General features: G+C 41.0%; 1 protein-coding gene across 1 annotated transcript; it reads right to left on the reverse strand.

Annotated features, from left to right (window-relative positions):
* Nucleotides 1-12,355: 12,355 nt before the first annotated feature.
* LOC116809707 (olfactory receptor-like protein OLF3) lies at nt 12,356-13,237 on the reverse strand. Its single transcript, XM_032753573.1, has one exon. It carries the CDS (start codon nt 13,235-13,237, stop codon nt 12,356-12,358), a length of 882 nt encoding a protein of 293 aa, XP_032609464.1.
* Between the last annotated feature and the right edge of the window lie 3,837 nt (nt 13,238-17,074).

The following is a 17,074-nucleotide window of genomic DNA, read 5'->3' on the forward strand; positions in this document are numbered from 1 at the left end:
ACCATGTCATCTGCAAAAAAGGATAGTTTGACTTGGTCTCTTCCTATTTGAATACTGATATGGTTTGGCTGTGTCTCCACCCAAATCTCATCTTGAATTATAGCTCCCACAATTCTCATGTGTTGTGGGAGGGACCCGGTGGGAGGTAATTGAGTCATGGGAGTGGGTCTTTCCCATGCTGCTCTTATGATAGGGAACGAGTCTTACAAGATCTGATGGTTTTATAAGCAGAAGTTTCCCTGCACAAGCTCTCTTTTGCCTGCTACCATCCATGTAAGACATGACTTGCTTCTCCTTGCCTTCCACCATGATTGTGAGACCTCCCCAGTCATATGGAACTGTGAGTCCATTAAACCTCTTTCCTGTATACATTACCCAGTCTTGGGTATGTCTTTATTAGCAGCGTAAAGAGGGGCCAATACAAATATCTTTTATTTCTTTCTCTTGCCTGACTGCTCTGGCAAGAACTTCCAATACTACATGGAACAGGAATGGTGAGAGAGGACAGCCTCGTCCTGTACTGGTTTTCAAGGGGAATGCTTCCAGTTTTTGTTCATTCAGTATGATATTGGTTGTGAGTGTGTCATCTATGGCTCTTATTATTTTGAGGTATGTTCCTTCAATACCTAGTTTATTGAGAATTTTTAACATGAAGGGATGCTGAATTTTACCAAAGCCTTTTTTTTTGCATTTATTGAGATAATCATGTGGTTTTTGTCTTTAGTTCTGTTTATGTGATAAATCACATTCCTTGATTTGGGTATGTTGAACCAGCTTTGCATCCTGGTGATGAAGCCTACTTGATCATGGTGGATAAGCTTTTTGATGTGCTGCTGGATTTGGTTTTCCAATATTTTGTTGAGAATTTTTGCATCAATGTTCATTAAGTATATTGGCCTAAAGTTTTCTTTTTTTTGTTGAATCTCTGCCAGGTTTTGGTATGAGGATGATATTGGCCTCATAGGATGAGTTAGGGAGGAGTCCCTCCTTTTCAATTTTTTGGAATACTTTCAGTAGGAATGGCACCACGTCTTCTTGGTATCTCTGGTAGAATTCAGCTGTGACTCTGTCTGGTTCTAGGCTTTTTTTTGGTTGGTAGGCTATTTATTACAACCTCAATTTCAGAACTCATTGATCTATTTAGGAATTCAATTTCTTCCTGGTTCAGTCTTCAGAGGGTGAATGTGTCCAGGAATTTATCAGTTTCTTCTGGATTATCTAGTTTATGTGCATAGAGGTGTTTATAGTATTCTCTGATGATTGTTTGTATTTCTGTGGGGTCAGAGGTGATATCCTCCTTATCATTTCTGATTGGGTCTATTTTATTCTTTTCTCTTTTCTTCTTTATTAGTTTACCTGGTGGTCTATTTTATTATTTTTTTAAGAAAACCCACTCCTGAATTAGTTGATTTTTTGAAGGGCTTTTTGTGTCTCTCGTTCAGTTTACCTCTGATCTTGGTTATTTCTTGTTTTCTGTTAGTTTTAGGGTTTGTTTGCTCTTGGTTTTCTAGTTATTTCAGTTGTGATGTTAGGTTGTTAACTTTAGATCTTTCTAGCTTTGTGATGTGGGCATTTAGTGCTAAAATTCACCTCTTAATACTGCTTTAGCTGCATCCAAGAGATTCTGATATGTTATATCTTTGTTTCCATTTGTTTCAAAAAACTTCTTGATTTCTGTCCTAATTTTATCATTTACCCAAAAGTCATTCAGGAGCAGGTTGTTCAATTTCCATGTAGTTGTATGGTTTTGAGTGAATTTCTTAATCTTGAGTTCTAATTTGATTGCATTGTGGTGTGAGAGAATATTTGTTATGACCTCAGTTCTTTTGCATTTGCTTGAGGAGTGTTTTACTTCCAACTATGTGATCAATTTTAGAGTAAGTGGCATGTGGCAATGAGGAGAATGTATATTCTGTAGTTTTTCAGCAGAGAGCTTTGTAGATATCTGTCAGGTCCACTTGATCCAGAGCTGAGTTCAGATCTTGAGTATCTTTGCTAATTTTCTGTCTTGATGATCTATCTAATATTGTCTGTGGGGTGTTAAGGTCTCCTGCTATTACTGTGTGGGAGTTTATAAGTCTCTTTTTAGGTCTCTAGGAACTTGCTTTATGAATCTTTATGTTTTGGGGGCATATATATTTAGGATAGTTAGCTCTTCTTGTTGAATCGAACTCTCTACCATTATGTAATGCCCTTCTTTGCCTTTTTTGATCTTTGTTGACTTAAAGTCTGTTTTATCAGAAACTACGATTGCAACCTCAGCTTTTTTCTGTTTCCCATTTGCTTGTTAAATTTTCCTCCATCCCATTATTTTGAGCGTATGTGTGTCTTTGCATATGAAATGGATCTCTTGAGGACAGCATACTGATGGGTCTTGATTCTTTATCCAGCTTGCTATTCTGTGTCTTTTACTTGGAGCATTTGGTCCATTTACATTTAAAGTTAGTATTGTTATGTGTGGATTTGATCCTGTCATCATGATGCTAGATGGTTATTTTGTAGACTTGTTTATGTGGTTGCTTTATAGTGCCACTTGTTTGTATACTTCAGTGTCTTTTTGTAGTGGCTGGTAATGGTGTTTCCTCTCCATATTTAGTGGTTCTTTCAGGAGCTCTTGTAAGGCAGGTCTGGTGGTCATGAATTCCCTCAGCATTTGCTTGTCTGTAAAGGATCTTATTTCTCTTTCACTTATGAGGCTTAGTTTGATTAGATACGAAATTCTGCATTGGAAATTCTTTTCTTTAATAACATTGAATATTGGCCCCCAATATTTTCTTGCTAGTAGGGCTTCCACTGAGAGGTCCATGGTTAGTCTGATGGGCTTTCCTTTGTAGGTGACCTGGCTTTTCTCTCTGTCTGCTCTTAATATATATATTTTTTTCTTTCATTTTGATCTTGGAGAATCTGATGATGATTATGTGTCTTGGGGATGATCTTTTTGTGGAGTGTCTCACTGGGGTTCTCAGAATTTCCTGAATTTGAATGTTGGCCTGTCTTGCTAGGTTGAAAAAGTTCTCTTGGATGATATCCTGAAGTATGTTTCTGTTCTTCCCATCTCTTTCAAGTACTCTAATCTGTCACAGATTCAGTATCTTTACATAATCTCATATTTTCGGAGGTTTTATTCATTTCTTTTCATTCTTTTTTCTCTATTCTTGTCTGCCTGTCTTAATTCAGAAAGCCAGTCTTCAAGTTCTGAGATTCTTTCCTCTGCTTGGTCTATTCTGCTATTAATACTTGTGATTGAATTGTGAAGTTATTGTAGGGTGTTTTTCAGCTCTAACAGGTGAGTTATATTCTCTCTAAACTGGCTATTTTGACTGTCAGCTCCTGCATTGTTTTATCATGGTTCTCAGCTTCTTTGCATTGGGTTACAACATGCTCCTTTAGCTCAGCGAAGTTCATTTTTATCCACATCCTGAAGCCTACTTCTGTCATTTCAGCCATCTCAGCCTCAGCCTAGTTTTGAACCCTTGCTGGAGAGGTGTTGCAGTCATTTGGAGGAAAAGGGCTGCTGTGGCTTTTTGAGTTTTCAGCATTTTTGTGTTGATTATTTCTCATCTTGCTGGGCATATCTACATTCAATCTTTGAGGTTGCTGACATTTGAATGGGTTTTTGTGGGTTTTCTTTGTTGTTATTGCTTTCTGTTTGCTTGTTTTAACAATTTGGCCACTCTTCTGCAAGGGTGCTGTGGTTTGCTGGGGGTCTGTTCCAGCTGCTAGTCACCTCAGCTTTTCCCGTACCTGGAGGTATCACCAGTGAAAGCTGTGAAACATCAAATATGGTAGCCTGCCCTCTCCTCTCCGGAAGCTCCATCCCAGTGGAGTACTGACCAGTTGCAGGCCCTGAACGCACCTGTAGAAGGTGGCTGGAAATTGCAGTTGGGAGGTGTCACTCAGTCACGATGAACAGGACCAAGGACCCACTTAAAGAAGCAGTCTGGCTGCTTTTTGGTACAGGAGCTGTGTTGTGTTGGGGATCCCTTCAACCCCCAGTTGGTTTGGGCTCTCCAAGGCCCACAGGCTGGACTCGTTGAGACACCCAAAAGCCAAGGTGGAGGCCTGCCCCAACTCCTGGGCACTCCATCCCAGGGAGAAATTAGAACTCTGTCAGCTATAGAATATGGGTGAGGGTGGCTAGAGGCTTCAGCTAGAAGGTCTCCCCCCGTGGAGAGAAATGGATCGGGGTTCTGCATAAAGAAACAATCTGGCCACACCTCAACAAAACAGTGTGTGGTGTGAAGAACCACCTCTACCCCTGTCAGCTTGGACTCTCTAAAGCCTGCAGGCTGGAGTCTGAGTCTTCCAAACAGCAAAGATGGTGGCTCTCCCTTCCCCCCGGGGGCTCTGTCTTAGGGAGACAGCAGAGCTCTGTCCATAGAATATGGGTAGGAGGGTTGGCAGGAGTCCTAGGCGGGAGTGGCTGGAGGCCCCAGCAGGGAAGTCCTCCCCAGCATGGAGGAATGGATCAGGGTCCCATCTAAAGAAGCAGCCTGGCCACCTTCTGGCAAAGCAGCTGTGTGTGCTGGGGGGACCCTTCCTCCCAGATCATTTTGGCTCTCCAAAGCCCACAGGCTGGAATGGCTGAGTTGATCAAACAGCAGAGATGATGGCTTACCCCTCTTCTGGATCCTCCATCCCATCTCAGGAAGGCACTACCCTGTTGCTGGTGGTTGGCTGGAATTCCAAGCCAATGGGTCTTATCTTATGAGGTGCTGTGGAAGTGAGGGCTACAGACTGATGCTGCTCATCTCCCTGGATTCAGCCCCCTTCCTAGGGGTATGCACCGGCCTCTGGCCTTGCCTGAGCTGTAGACACCCTTGTCTGGGATCCCAGGGCCAGAGTATGTAAAGCTCTTGGGTCTCTGTGTGTGTCTGAGCAGCTGCTCTGCAGAGACTTCACACAGCTCTGTGTTTGGACCCAAGGCCCAGATGGCATGGGCCCATGAGGGGGCCTCCTGATCCATGTGTTGCAAAGATCCATGGGAGAAGTGTGGTTTCCTGGAATCACACAATCACTCACTGATTCCCTTGGCTGGTGGTGGGCAGTTATTTTCAGTCTGGTCCAAAAATGATGTTTTAATATATCTTAGACCAAAGGTAAGAACATTGTAAACATTAGTGAGTATCAAATGAGGTAATGTGTAAAAAAACCCTTCGTAAACACATTATCTACATGAAAAAGCTTTGTATGAAGGATACGAGAGATGGAACACAGAATCTAATGAAACACACATGACAACAATTTAACCCAAGTCTTTCTAGTAGGTTTGGGAGATTGTGACTGCAGGGCAGAGCAGTTGGATGCCATCCTCTGGCTCTCTGGTTAGAACCCTACTCTACTCTTTCTTTCATTTCTTCTGTGGCCAGAAGAAGTCACTGTAGAAATCGCCGAGAACAGAAGCTGGCTCTGGTACCTGCCTAGCTGCTGAGTTCCTGAGCTCTGCACCTGGGAGCCCATGGCTTTCCACAGAGCCTGTTTCTTTTGTCAGCACTGTCAAGAACCAAGCTTTGGTGACTCCTGAGTGCTCCTGATATTTTCACAACTGAAAGGAGTAAAATGCAAAAGAGAATCATAGGAAAGAATAAAACCTGGATGGAACTTTTAGGATTATCATTTCAACCTTGTCATCTTCCTCAAGAAATGAGGAAACTGAGGCTCAGAGAGCAAGGGTGATTGACTCAGGGTTATTGGCTAGTTAGGAGCAGGACTGGAACTGATCTGGAATCTGAGGATCACAAGACCCATTTTCTTCCTGCGACATCCCACTGGGTGATCACTCTTGGGCATGGGGAATGTGTCACAGTGGCTAGTGAGGGCAGCACAGGACAGGTTTAACTTATGGGTGGGGAGGAGGATGTCAACAAAGGCTTAGTGTTAGGGATGTCATTCCAGGAGGTCCAGTGGGAGGCCTTGGACTGACACCAGACTTTATGGGAAACCAGGTTGAAGAGTGCTTGGCAATGGCCAGTGGCCTGGAAGTCCAGTTCACCAAATCAGCTTTCCTCTTTTAGTTTTATCTGCAAAAGGGAAACACCCACCCCATAGTTTTAGTAAGGGTATGAATCTCACACACCTGGACTTTCCACTTTTTCTGCAGCCAGGAGATAGAGCTGGAAAAAAATCTCTACCAAGCCAGACTCCTTTGCTTCTCTTTTCTCACTTCTAACAAACTAACTGAAAGGTAGAGAGGGCGTTTTCTCTTTTTATTGTATGCATTTCTAGTTTCTAAAGTGAGCCTGATATCTAGAGTTGGGGGACTAACTGACTGACTGAACATCACACTGAGTAGTGGCTTCTTAAAATTCATCCTCTCATCTAGGTGGTGGAGGAAGCCAAAGAACTATAATTTGTGAGGGAAACAGGGGTGGGAATCCTCAGAAAATCCTTTCCCTTATTGGCCTCCACCTTATCTGTTCCCAGGGTTTGTATTCCTTTGTGCTGAGATCTCATTCTGAAAGAAGTGTCAGCTAGCACATTCTACAGAACATATATTTTAAAAGTTTATTCTTATTTTTATGAAAGTAGTAGAATCTTATTTAAAAAAATTATAAACAGTACACAAAAATTTAACAAAAATAAAATGCCTCCATCCTTCTTCATTCTTCTCTCCATTATATATTTTACCAGAAGTAATCAATGTTAATATTAGGTTGGTAATATATAGTACAATCATCCATACATTGAAATATAGTCTATGGGATTGTATACAATTTTTTTCTTTTATGGTTCATGATTTTATGTCTACCTCAAGAAATCTTTGCCATCCTAAGATCACAAAGATTTTCTTGTTGTTTTTCTAGCAGCTTTATGGTTTTACCTCTTACATTTAGGTTTCTTATCCATTTCATGTTAATTTTGTATATGAAGTGAGGTAAGGGTTGAGGTTCATTTTCCTTTATGTATATACAAATGTTTTAGCACTGTTTGTTGAAAAGACATATGACAAATTTTGATAGACAGTATTGTGTTTTCATTTTTATTTAGTTCAAACGATTTTCCAATTTCCCTTTTCATTTTTGCTTTGGCCAATGGGTTAACCAAACAAGTAGTGTTTAATATCTAAATATTTGTGAGATCTTCCAGTTATCTTTCTGGCATTAATTTCAAATTTAATTCTATTGTGATTAGAGAGCATAGTCTGCATGATTTCAGTCTTTTAAAATTTCTTGAGATTTGCTTCATGGCCCAGTGGATTATCAGTCCTGATGAATGCTCCATGTGCACTTGAAATGGATGTGTATTCTGCTGACGTTGGATGGAGAGTTTTATAAATGTCAGCTAGGTCCAGTTGGTTGATAGCATTGTTCAAGTCTTCTATATCCTCTGTATCCTTACGGATTTTCTGTCTACTTGTTCATTTACTGAGAGGCAAGTGTTGAATTATTCTACTCGAATTGTGTATTTTTTTATTTTTAATTTTAGACAGATTCTGGCTCTGACATGCAGGCTACAGTGCAGTGGTGCAATCACAGCTCACTGCAACCTCTGCCTCCCAGGCTCAAGCAATCCTCCCACCTCAGCCTTTGGAGTAGCTGGGACCACAGGCACGCACCACCATGCCGGGCTAATTTTTAAATGTTTTGTAGAGGCAGTGTCTCATTATGTTGCCCAGGCTGGTTTCGAACTCCTAAGCTCAAGAGGTCCACCTGCTTTGGCCTCCCAAAGTGCTAGGATCACAGGTGTGAGCCATTGCGCCTGGCCTGATACCTTTTTAAATTTTTGTCCTTTTTTTGCTGCATATATTTTGAAGCTCTGCTGTTGGATGCTTATACATTCAGGAGGTCAAGCTTACTACTATTTTATTTCACAGTGCCCAAACTATTGTTAATTCCATCTAGTGAAATTTAAATTTTACATATTTTATTTTTCATCTTTACAAGTCTTATTTAGTTTCTTCTGTTTCTAGGCCTGTGTTTGTTGACCAATCTGTTCCAGGTTATGAATCTTATTTTCCTGTTTTTTAAGGTCTAGTAATTTTTTTATTGAATGTTGTAAATTAGAAATCAAGTTGTTTAATACTTGGTTTTGTTGTATTCTATTGAAGCATTTTAGACTCTTTCTGACAGTTACTTGTAAATTAGTTTGATGCTTTTGATTTTTTTAAAAGCGAACTTAGGGTAGGTCTATGGTAGTCTCTTCTAGGGCTAATTTTGCTCAACTTCTAAGACATAGCATCTTTGCAACTCATATGGAGTGCTTTGTATATTCAGTAACATTTCTTCACTCTGGCCAAAGAGTGCTAAAATGAAACCTGGCCCTGTAGGAGTTCTGGGAATTGTTTGTTTTATAGCACTCCAGCAATTTTTCTTTCTTTGGAGGTTGTTTTTTTCTCAGTCTTACAGGGTTTCACACTACTGACATACGGATTGGTGTTTAGCCAAGGACTCAAAGACTGATTTCTGGAACCATTTTCCTGTGTAGCTTATTTTCCCCTCTAATCTCCGCATCCTTCACTGAGCAAGATTTCCAGGTCCGTTTAAATTCCCTCTCTTTGTGCTACAATCTGGATATTACCTCTTGGCAGAAAGTCTGGGTGATTGTAAGAATCACCTCATTATTTTTCCTTCTCACAGGAATCACAGTTTTGTGCTGTTTTTTTTAATATCTGAAAACAATGTTTTTAAACTGTTTTCCAGTTTTCTAGTTGCTTGTGATAGCTGGGTAATTCTGTCCTGTTACTTCTTCATGTCTGGGAGTCTTAGAAGGCCTGTATTATTTTTCAAAATCGATTATTCTGTATTCTTAGAGAGTTTTTTCACTTTATCTTTCAACCATCTTACTGATTTTTTAAAAAAGATTTCAACAATGAGAATGTCCTGTTTAACCGGGCGTGGTGGCTCACGCCTGTAATCCCAACACTTTGGGAGGCTGAGGTGGGTGGATCATGAGGTCAGGAGATTGAGACCATCCTGGCCAACACGGTGAAACCCCGTCTCTACTAAAAATACAAAAAATTAGCAGGGCGTGGTGGCAGGCGCCTGTAGTCCCAGCTACTCGGGAGAGGCAGGAGAATGGCGTGAACCGGGGAGGTGGAGCTTGCAGTGAGCCGAGATGGCGCCACTGCACTCCAGCCTGGGCAATGGAGCGAGACTGTATCTCAAAAAAAAAAAAAAGAAAAAAAGGAAATACCCAAGACCAACTCTTGCCTCTTCTACCTTCTGGTAGTATGGTCTTTCTCAGAATAATTAAATGCACCATGTTATAGTATCACCCCTCGTGAATTATTTAGATATTAGGAAAAGGTCTTCTCAGGATATAGTAATTCACTGGATGATTATATTTTAAACATTTTTACAAGTGTTTATCTTTCTTGGCATTATCACATAGCTGGTATTAGAGTTAAGATCTTTCTGGGGGATCAGATGCCATTTTAACTAAAAGTCAGAGCATGAATTTTTTTTAAGATATTTTTGAGTCAGGGTCTAGCTATGCAGCCCTGGCTCGAGCTCAGTGGCATGACCGCAGCTGACTGTAGTTTGAACTCCCGAGTCAGGCAGTCCTTCTTCTCAGTCTCCTGAGTAGCTGAGACTGCAAGTGCACTACCACACCTGGCTAATTTTTTATTTTTTGACCAGGTCTCGTTCTATCGCCAGGCTGGAGTGCAATGAGCAATCTCAGGTCACTGCAATCTCTGCCTCCTGGGTTCAAGTCATTCTCCTGCTTCAGCCTCTTGAGGAGCTGGGACCACAGGCACGTGCCACCACGCCCAGCTAATTTTTGTATTTTTAGTAAAGACAGAGCTTCACCATGTTGGCCAGGATGGTCTCGATCTCTTGACCTCATAATCCATCCACCTCAGCCTCCCAACTGGCTAATTTTTAAAATTTTTATTTTTAGAGACAGGGTCTTGCTATGGTGCTACAGTGTCCAAGCTAGTCTAAGGCTTTTGATAAGTATAATTAAAGTATCCACTGTCAATATTTTCTTCGTGAATTAAATAGCTTAATATAGTTTATTATTTTAGTTTGTATTTCTGTGTTGTTGAGACTAAATATTTTTTCATATGCTAAATGTTATAGAACAAGTTCTACCTTTGTATTTATTTTATTTCTCCATTTTTCTGTTTGCATGTTCACCATTTTCCTATTGATTGGTAAGTGCCCCTTAAATTAACATATAGTGAAATTGACTTTTTGGGGTGTATTAGTTCATTTTCACGCTGCTGATAAAGACATACCCGAGACTGGGAAGAAAAAGAGGTTTAATTGGACCTACAGTTCCACATGGCTGGGGAAGCCTCAGAATCACGGCAAGAGGCGAAAGGCACTTCTTACATTGCAGTAGCAAAAAATGAGGAAGAAGTAAAAGCAGAAACCCCTGATAAACCCATCAGATCTTGTGAGACTTATTAACTACCATGAGAATAGCATGAGAAAGACCAGCTACAATCAACAGAACTGAAATAGTAAGCATTGGTGAGGCTGTGAAGAAATTGGAATGCTTGTTTGTTGCTTGTTCTTTGCTGGTGGGAATGTAGAATGGTTCAGCTGTGGTAGAGAACAGTTTGGCAGTTTCTTAAAAAAGCTGAACATACAATTATTATATGACCCAGTGCTTCCACTCCTGGGTAGATGTTCAAAAGAATTGAAAACAGGTATTCAAACAAAAATTTGTACATGAATGTTCATAGTAGCACTATTCACAATAGCAAAAGGTAGAAACAATTCAAATGTCCACTATCTGATGATTGAATAAACAAATGTGTTATATCCGTACAATGGAATATTATTCAACCATAAAAAGAAGCGAAGCACTACTACATACTACAATATGGAAAGACCTCAAAAACATTATGCTAAGTGAGAAGTTAGACACAAAAAGCCACATATTGCATGATTCCCTTTACATGAAATGTCCAAAACTGGCAAATCCATAGAGACAGAAACCAGGTTAGTGGTGGTCAGGACTGCTTACTGAGTGTGGGGTATCCTTTTGGGGTGTTGAACGTGTTTTGGGGCAGATAGAGATGAGGTTGCACAACACTGTGGATTCATTGACTAGATGAATCTCTAGTTGTCATTGACTAGATGTCAATGAATTATCTGCTTTAAAATGGCAAAAACAGTGAATTGTGATATGTGAGCTTTACCGCAATTAAAAAGTTTTAACAGCAGTTTTAAAAGGTGCTCTTCATTTCTTGTTTTTCAACCCTTTAGCTTTGTTGCAACAGATTGAGTGAAAGTTTGAACTGTTTTGAATTTATGTTTTTTTGTTGTTGTTGTTTCTTTGCTTGTTTTGGTTTGTTTGTTTTCTTTTGTGGTCAAGACAAACCAGAGATTCATAATATTTAGTTAAGGAGATGTTTTAGTTTGATTTTTAAAAGATTATTTTAAACATTTTTCAGAATAAAATCATCCCTGCTTTGCTTTATGACCTAGGATTTTAGAGCTCAAAAATATTTGTGTATTAAAAGAGTGGAACAAAACTACTCCCAATGAGGAAGCAGGATTCTTTCTTTGCTGAATCCCATGGCCCACTCTAATTGTGCATAGCATGGCCTCCCAGTCAGGATGAGCTCTGAGCACGGCCCTCAGTGTTCACAAGAGGATATTCTTAGACCTGATTGTGTATAAGATGTTTGTTTGAGGTCCCACATATCTGACTTTCTGGCCAGCAATTTGCCACCACTGCAAATTTGAAAGGGAAACAAGCAGAGGGACGCTCATGTGACTGGCACACAGCCCAGTCACGCTCATCAGAGCTGAGAGATCATTACTGTGACTTTGGCTCCAAACCCATGGATGAATCCCCCACCCTAGTGAGCGGGCTGGACCATGTGTGAGTTACTAGGGTGACCTTCGCACCTCTGACCTAAGGCCTGTTTGATCCCATGGGCACAGCGAATTTTGTAACTTAAAGCTTTTTTCCCTCCTTTTCTCACTTACTACAAAAACATACATTTAAATATTTTTACCAAGAAATAGACTTTCTTGGAATACATTTTGTGCACTGCCCTGACTTCTAATTTAATCTTTCTTCCTAATTCATATACACTGGTATATCTTTTCTCCTCCCTCTCCCTTTCTTTCATTTAAGAAAATGAATATATTTCATTTAACCTTCTGTAGGGTGCATGAATTTTTAAGTTGTTATAATTCACATTGGGAATAAGGCATGGGCCAAAGATAAAGTCCGGATAAAATCCATTTTTCTATTACTTCAAAAGAGAGTAGTACAGATTGTGGTCCTCCCACCTGTTCTCTTACACACACACATACACATGCACACACACACAGATGCACACACATACACACACATACTTACACACGTTATACTGGAGAGCACAGTCCAATGCCCACTGTTTTCAGAGTGAGGCGTTTTCATTACTCAAACCACTCTCTAATGTTTTAATTCAGAGCTCCTCATCAGAACTCGACTCAGAGCTGCCTTCACATCCTTGTTCCGCAGACTGTAGATGATTCAACATGGGGGTCACCACAGCATAAAAGAGTACCACCATCTTTTCCTGCTCAGCTGAGGCCATGGAGCGAGGCTGCATGTAGGTAAAGAGGGCCATCCCATAGGATATGGAGACCACAGTGAGGTGGGAGGCACAGGTCCCGAAGGCCTTGCGGAGCCCCTGGGTGGAGCGGATCCGCAGGACGGCAACTACAATGTAGGTGTAGCACAGTAAGACCAGGCAGCAGGGCACCAGCAGCACCACCACACTGGAGGCCACTATGACCACCTGATTGAAGGTGATGTCCACGCAGGCCAACCTGACGAGTGCCAATGTCTCACAGGCCACGTGGTTCAGCACGTTGTGCCCACAGGTGGGCAGGTACATGGTCAGTGCTGTCACCATAGCAGAATTAGCCAGGCCCACTAGCCAAGAGACAGCTGCCAGTGCCATGCAGAGCCTTGGGCTCATCACCGCTATGTAACACAGGGGGTCGCAAACAGCCACGTAGCGGTCATAGGCCATTGCGGCCAGCAGCAAAAACTCGGTCCCTCTGAGGGCCAGGGAGAAAAAAAGCTGGGTCCCACATCGGGCAAAGGAGATGGTCTTCTTCTCCATGAGGAAGTGCACCAGCATCTGAGGGACCCCGCTGGAGGTATAGCAGATGTCCACGAGTGAGAGGTTGTAGAGGAAGAAATACATGGGCAGGTGGAGTCTCACGTCCAGCCAGATCAGGAGCAGGATGAGCCCATTGACCAGCAGGATCAGCAGGTAGGCAGCCCCAAATAAGACAAAGTGTCCAGCCTGGGTCTGCCTGTCACTGGAGAGACCCATTAGGATGAACTCACTCACCCGGGTTACGTTGTCCCTTCCCAACTGGGACATTGAACCTCACTTCTTCAATCTAGGTGGTTAGGAGGGAATGCAAAGGTCTTGGAGAAAAGGACATTTGGTTTCTGACACTAAACCAAATTCTGAGAGGTTCTGAAGGACAAAGTCCCTGTTTTGGCCATCCTTTCAAGTCTAGGACCGAGCACAGTTATAGTTGTGTAGGAGGTAATCTATCAAGGTAGAAGGAATGATAGAGAAGAAAGGATGAGAGAAGAAAAGAAAAACTAAGGAAAGACAATAGAAAAATGGAAAAAGAGGGAAGGAATGTGGAAGATAGGAAAGAAAGGAAGGAATCTTCACTGTGGGGTAGCAGGGGGTAAAGTACTGTAATCAGACACTTGAGAACCATAGGGATGTCTTGGGGTTTCTCAGCTCATTTCTTAACTCTGGATTGAACTGCTCTTCATGCTTCTTCTAGGGTCCACCAAGTCCAGACAGGGATCCTCTCACATCCTTTTCGTTTCTCCCATGAGTCCAGATAAAGCTGAAGTCCTTGAAACCAATATCTACTAATCCCCTGCTGGTGTGCCAGGGTCTGTGCCAGGCATTGGTTACCTGCCTGTAAGTAAGAAAGATAGAAACGTGGGCCCTTGCTTTCTTGGTTCTTATAATTTATCTAGGGACACAGAGATTACATCAATAATTACAAATAATTAATTAAGTATAATTGTGCTAAGTGCTATGAAGGAGAAGAACAAGGTTAGTATTTGGCTAATTAAATTTGGAGCTTTGTAATTAAATTATGACGGTAGTTATGCCTTACTCCTTAATAACATGCAATTTATACAGTGAGTTTCAGGCATTTATTTAGATGTTTAAACAAATGATTAACAAAGTAATATTGTGATGCAAGCGTTTGAAAACCAATGATACTCATGTATTACTACTGAGTATGAGGTGATGGAAACCCACTGAATCTTTTCAAACAGAGTGAATTCTCCCTTGTCAGCCAAGGTTGTACCAGGTCATCTCCCTTCTACCATTCTGACTGGTCCTCTTGAAAAATAAAATTAAGTGCCATCACTTTTTCTTAATAGAAATATAACCTCCAGATGTATTTCCTGCTCTTAAAAATTTAATTAAAAAACTGATTCATTTATTAAAACATTATTGAGTATATCAGGCACTATGCTTTCAACCAACCTCTAGGAAATTCCACCTTTCAATGTTAGGGATTTGTGTTTAGAAAATCAGCAGTGCCAGAGGATCAAATAATAAATTAAAAAAATGGATTTTGGTCAAATCTGAGAATCTAATGAGAGCATGTTTGTGCAAGCCACTACAGCCAGAGGACAAATGCCATACATCTGCATTAAGAAAACGAGAGCAGAAACACAGAATAAAGTGCAAGAAAGCTGAAATGCATAATTAAATTTATGTTTCTTCTGGCTGGAAACATTGGTGGAGGGAGAGAGCAGAGAGGACCTGGATGGAGCTGGCATCTTGTCTCCATTCAGCCCTGGCCCTGCAGTGGCCAGAAGGTGTCGCGGTAGAAACTGCTAAGAATAGAAGCTGGCCTTGGGTTCTCAAGGTTGGAGATCAGGTTCTAGGGTCAGAGCCAGGGGCTGGAATTTTGACTACTGCCCTAGGGAGATGGTTCCCTTGTATCAGCAGAAGTAACTCAATGCTGATCTACTATGATCGGTATGCTGCTTGTTACTATAGACAGAATCTTCACCTTCAGAGTTGGCCTCAAGGATTGAGATACCCTCCAGAAGGTAACCACAACTGTTTAAAATGAAAAGAAATGTAGAGGCTAAGTGTTTCATTCCTTTCATTTTATAAACAAGGAAACCAAGGAATAGGGCTAAGGTGATTTGCCCAGGTCTCAGATCTACCTGGAGACTAAGTTGGAACAAGGGTCAGGGCTGCCCTGCACATCTAGCTCTCCCCAAGCCCATGAGTGAAGGGTGGGAAGGAGTTCTGAAAAGCTGTAGTCTAGGAAGGGAGGCACCTGAGGAACCTCAGACGGGAAGCTCAGGACAGCCATCTATCCTTGAAGAGAAAGACATGTGGTGTAGGGGTAAAGCTTTAAATGAGAAGTCAAGGGGTCTGAGTTTGAGTTTGCCTCTTCCATTAGTCTGCTATGTGCAACTTACTAGACCTCTCTGAGCCTCAGTTTCTTCACTTGAAATGCATGAATAGTAATAATGCTTATCTCACAACATTTTAAGTAAGATCAGATGAACAAATGAATATGAATGTGCTTTGTAAAGTATAAGTAAACATAAGTGGCTGTTACTGTGCTCAACAAGTCCAAATTACGGAGGTAAAGTCTACCCAGTGCCATGGGGACAAGAAACAATAGAATATGTGCTATAAACATCAGAAAGTTAACAGAATGTGTGTCATAAAGCCCCTTGAAATAAATTATATGGCTTAAACCACCTAATTACAGAGACCCTGTTAATATAGTGAAGAATCAAAGTAGAGGGTTCACCTGTACTCGGTGAGTAGGTAGTACATGCTCTGCACACAGTGTGAGCTTAGTACTATTTTATTCCAATACATTTTGGTGATGTTTTTAGATGATGAAAAACTATTTTTATTGATAGATGGCCTTGTTCTTAGCTTTTTGGGACAGAGAATTTTATTCCACTTTTCTCACCTTGGTAAACATGTACTGAGCACTGATCAGCGCCTGGTCGAGTGGAAGGTATTGGGATAACAAATCAATTGGTCTGGTCTTCTGCTTAGGAACTCAGCCTGTAGGGAGAATAGAAAGAGTGAGTCATCATGACCTTATCAGAGGAGTTTTCAGAGGAAGCTTGATGAAGACATCTGGTAAGAGGAGACATAGAGTCTGGCTATGTAATCAGCTCAGCAGATCTGTAGAAATAATAAAGTAGAAACAAAAAACAAAACAAAACAAAAACAAAAACAAGAAATAGTGCTCTTGCCTCTTGAAAAAGTAGATGAGGTTTAAGGTATGTTAAGATTCACATAAGGAGGCCTGGGCTTCAAGCTGTATCAGTAAACCATCTACATATCCATTGGGTACATTGCTACATTTTAAAGCCACAGTTTCTTCATCTACAGAATGAGTAAGTTAGATTAGGTACATTAAGATTTCTTCCAGCTCTAAATATTTGTGATAAGTAAATATACATAATCTGTGGTTTAAAGTAGTATAGAAGGGAAAAATAGATCCTTTGGTCTTTGATTGCTCTAAGCATGCACAGCTAGTGGGACTGTAGGCAATGAGATATGAGTTAGTGGGTTTTGGGTTCAAAGGATTCAGATTGCACACATAGCTGATTGGGGAGGTGCCAATGAATGGGACTAATTTACTCAAAACCAGAGACTAAGGAAACGGGGAAGAGGACTACACCAGTAGAAATGGCAAAACTACTTGGGCCAAGGCTGAAAGGCTAGTAGCCTTCTGATACGTAATCCTCCTTCCAAAGCACAGCAAAAGAAACTACCATCAGGGTGAACAGGCAACCTACAGAATGGGAGAAAGTTTTTGCAATCTACTCATCTGACAAAGGGCTAATATCCAGAATCTATAATGAACTCAAACAAATTGACAAGAAAAAAACAAACAACCCCATCAAAAAGTGGGCGAAGGATATGAACAGACACTTCTCACCATCTTCTTTATCAAGAAAAGATGAAGGTCTGTGTCTATCTTTGGTTCTTATACCAATCCCAGCCCTTCTCCATTCCTTCTTATCTCCAACAGAATAGAAATGCCTCAAGGCCAAGAAAAGAGTCATCTCCCTTTTGACTTCCATTCTTTAGTTTTTAAAATGTATATCTACATATACTGAGCACTTC

The sequence above is a fragment of the Hylobates moloch genome, unplaced genomic scaffold (genome assembly GCF_009828535.3).
Source record: "Hylobates moloch isolate HMO894 unplaced genomic scaffold, HMol_V3 SCAFFOLD_1, whole genome shotgun sequence".
Classification (NCBI taxonomy): domain Eukaryota; kingdom Metazoa; phylum Chordata; class Mammalia; order Primates; family Hylobatidae; genus Hylobates; species Hylobates moloch.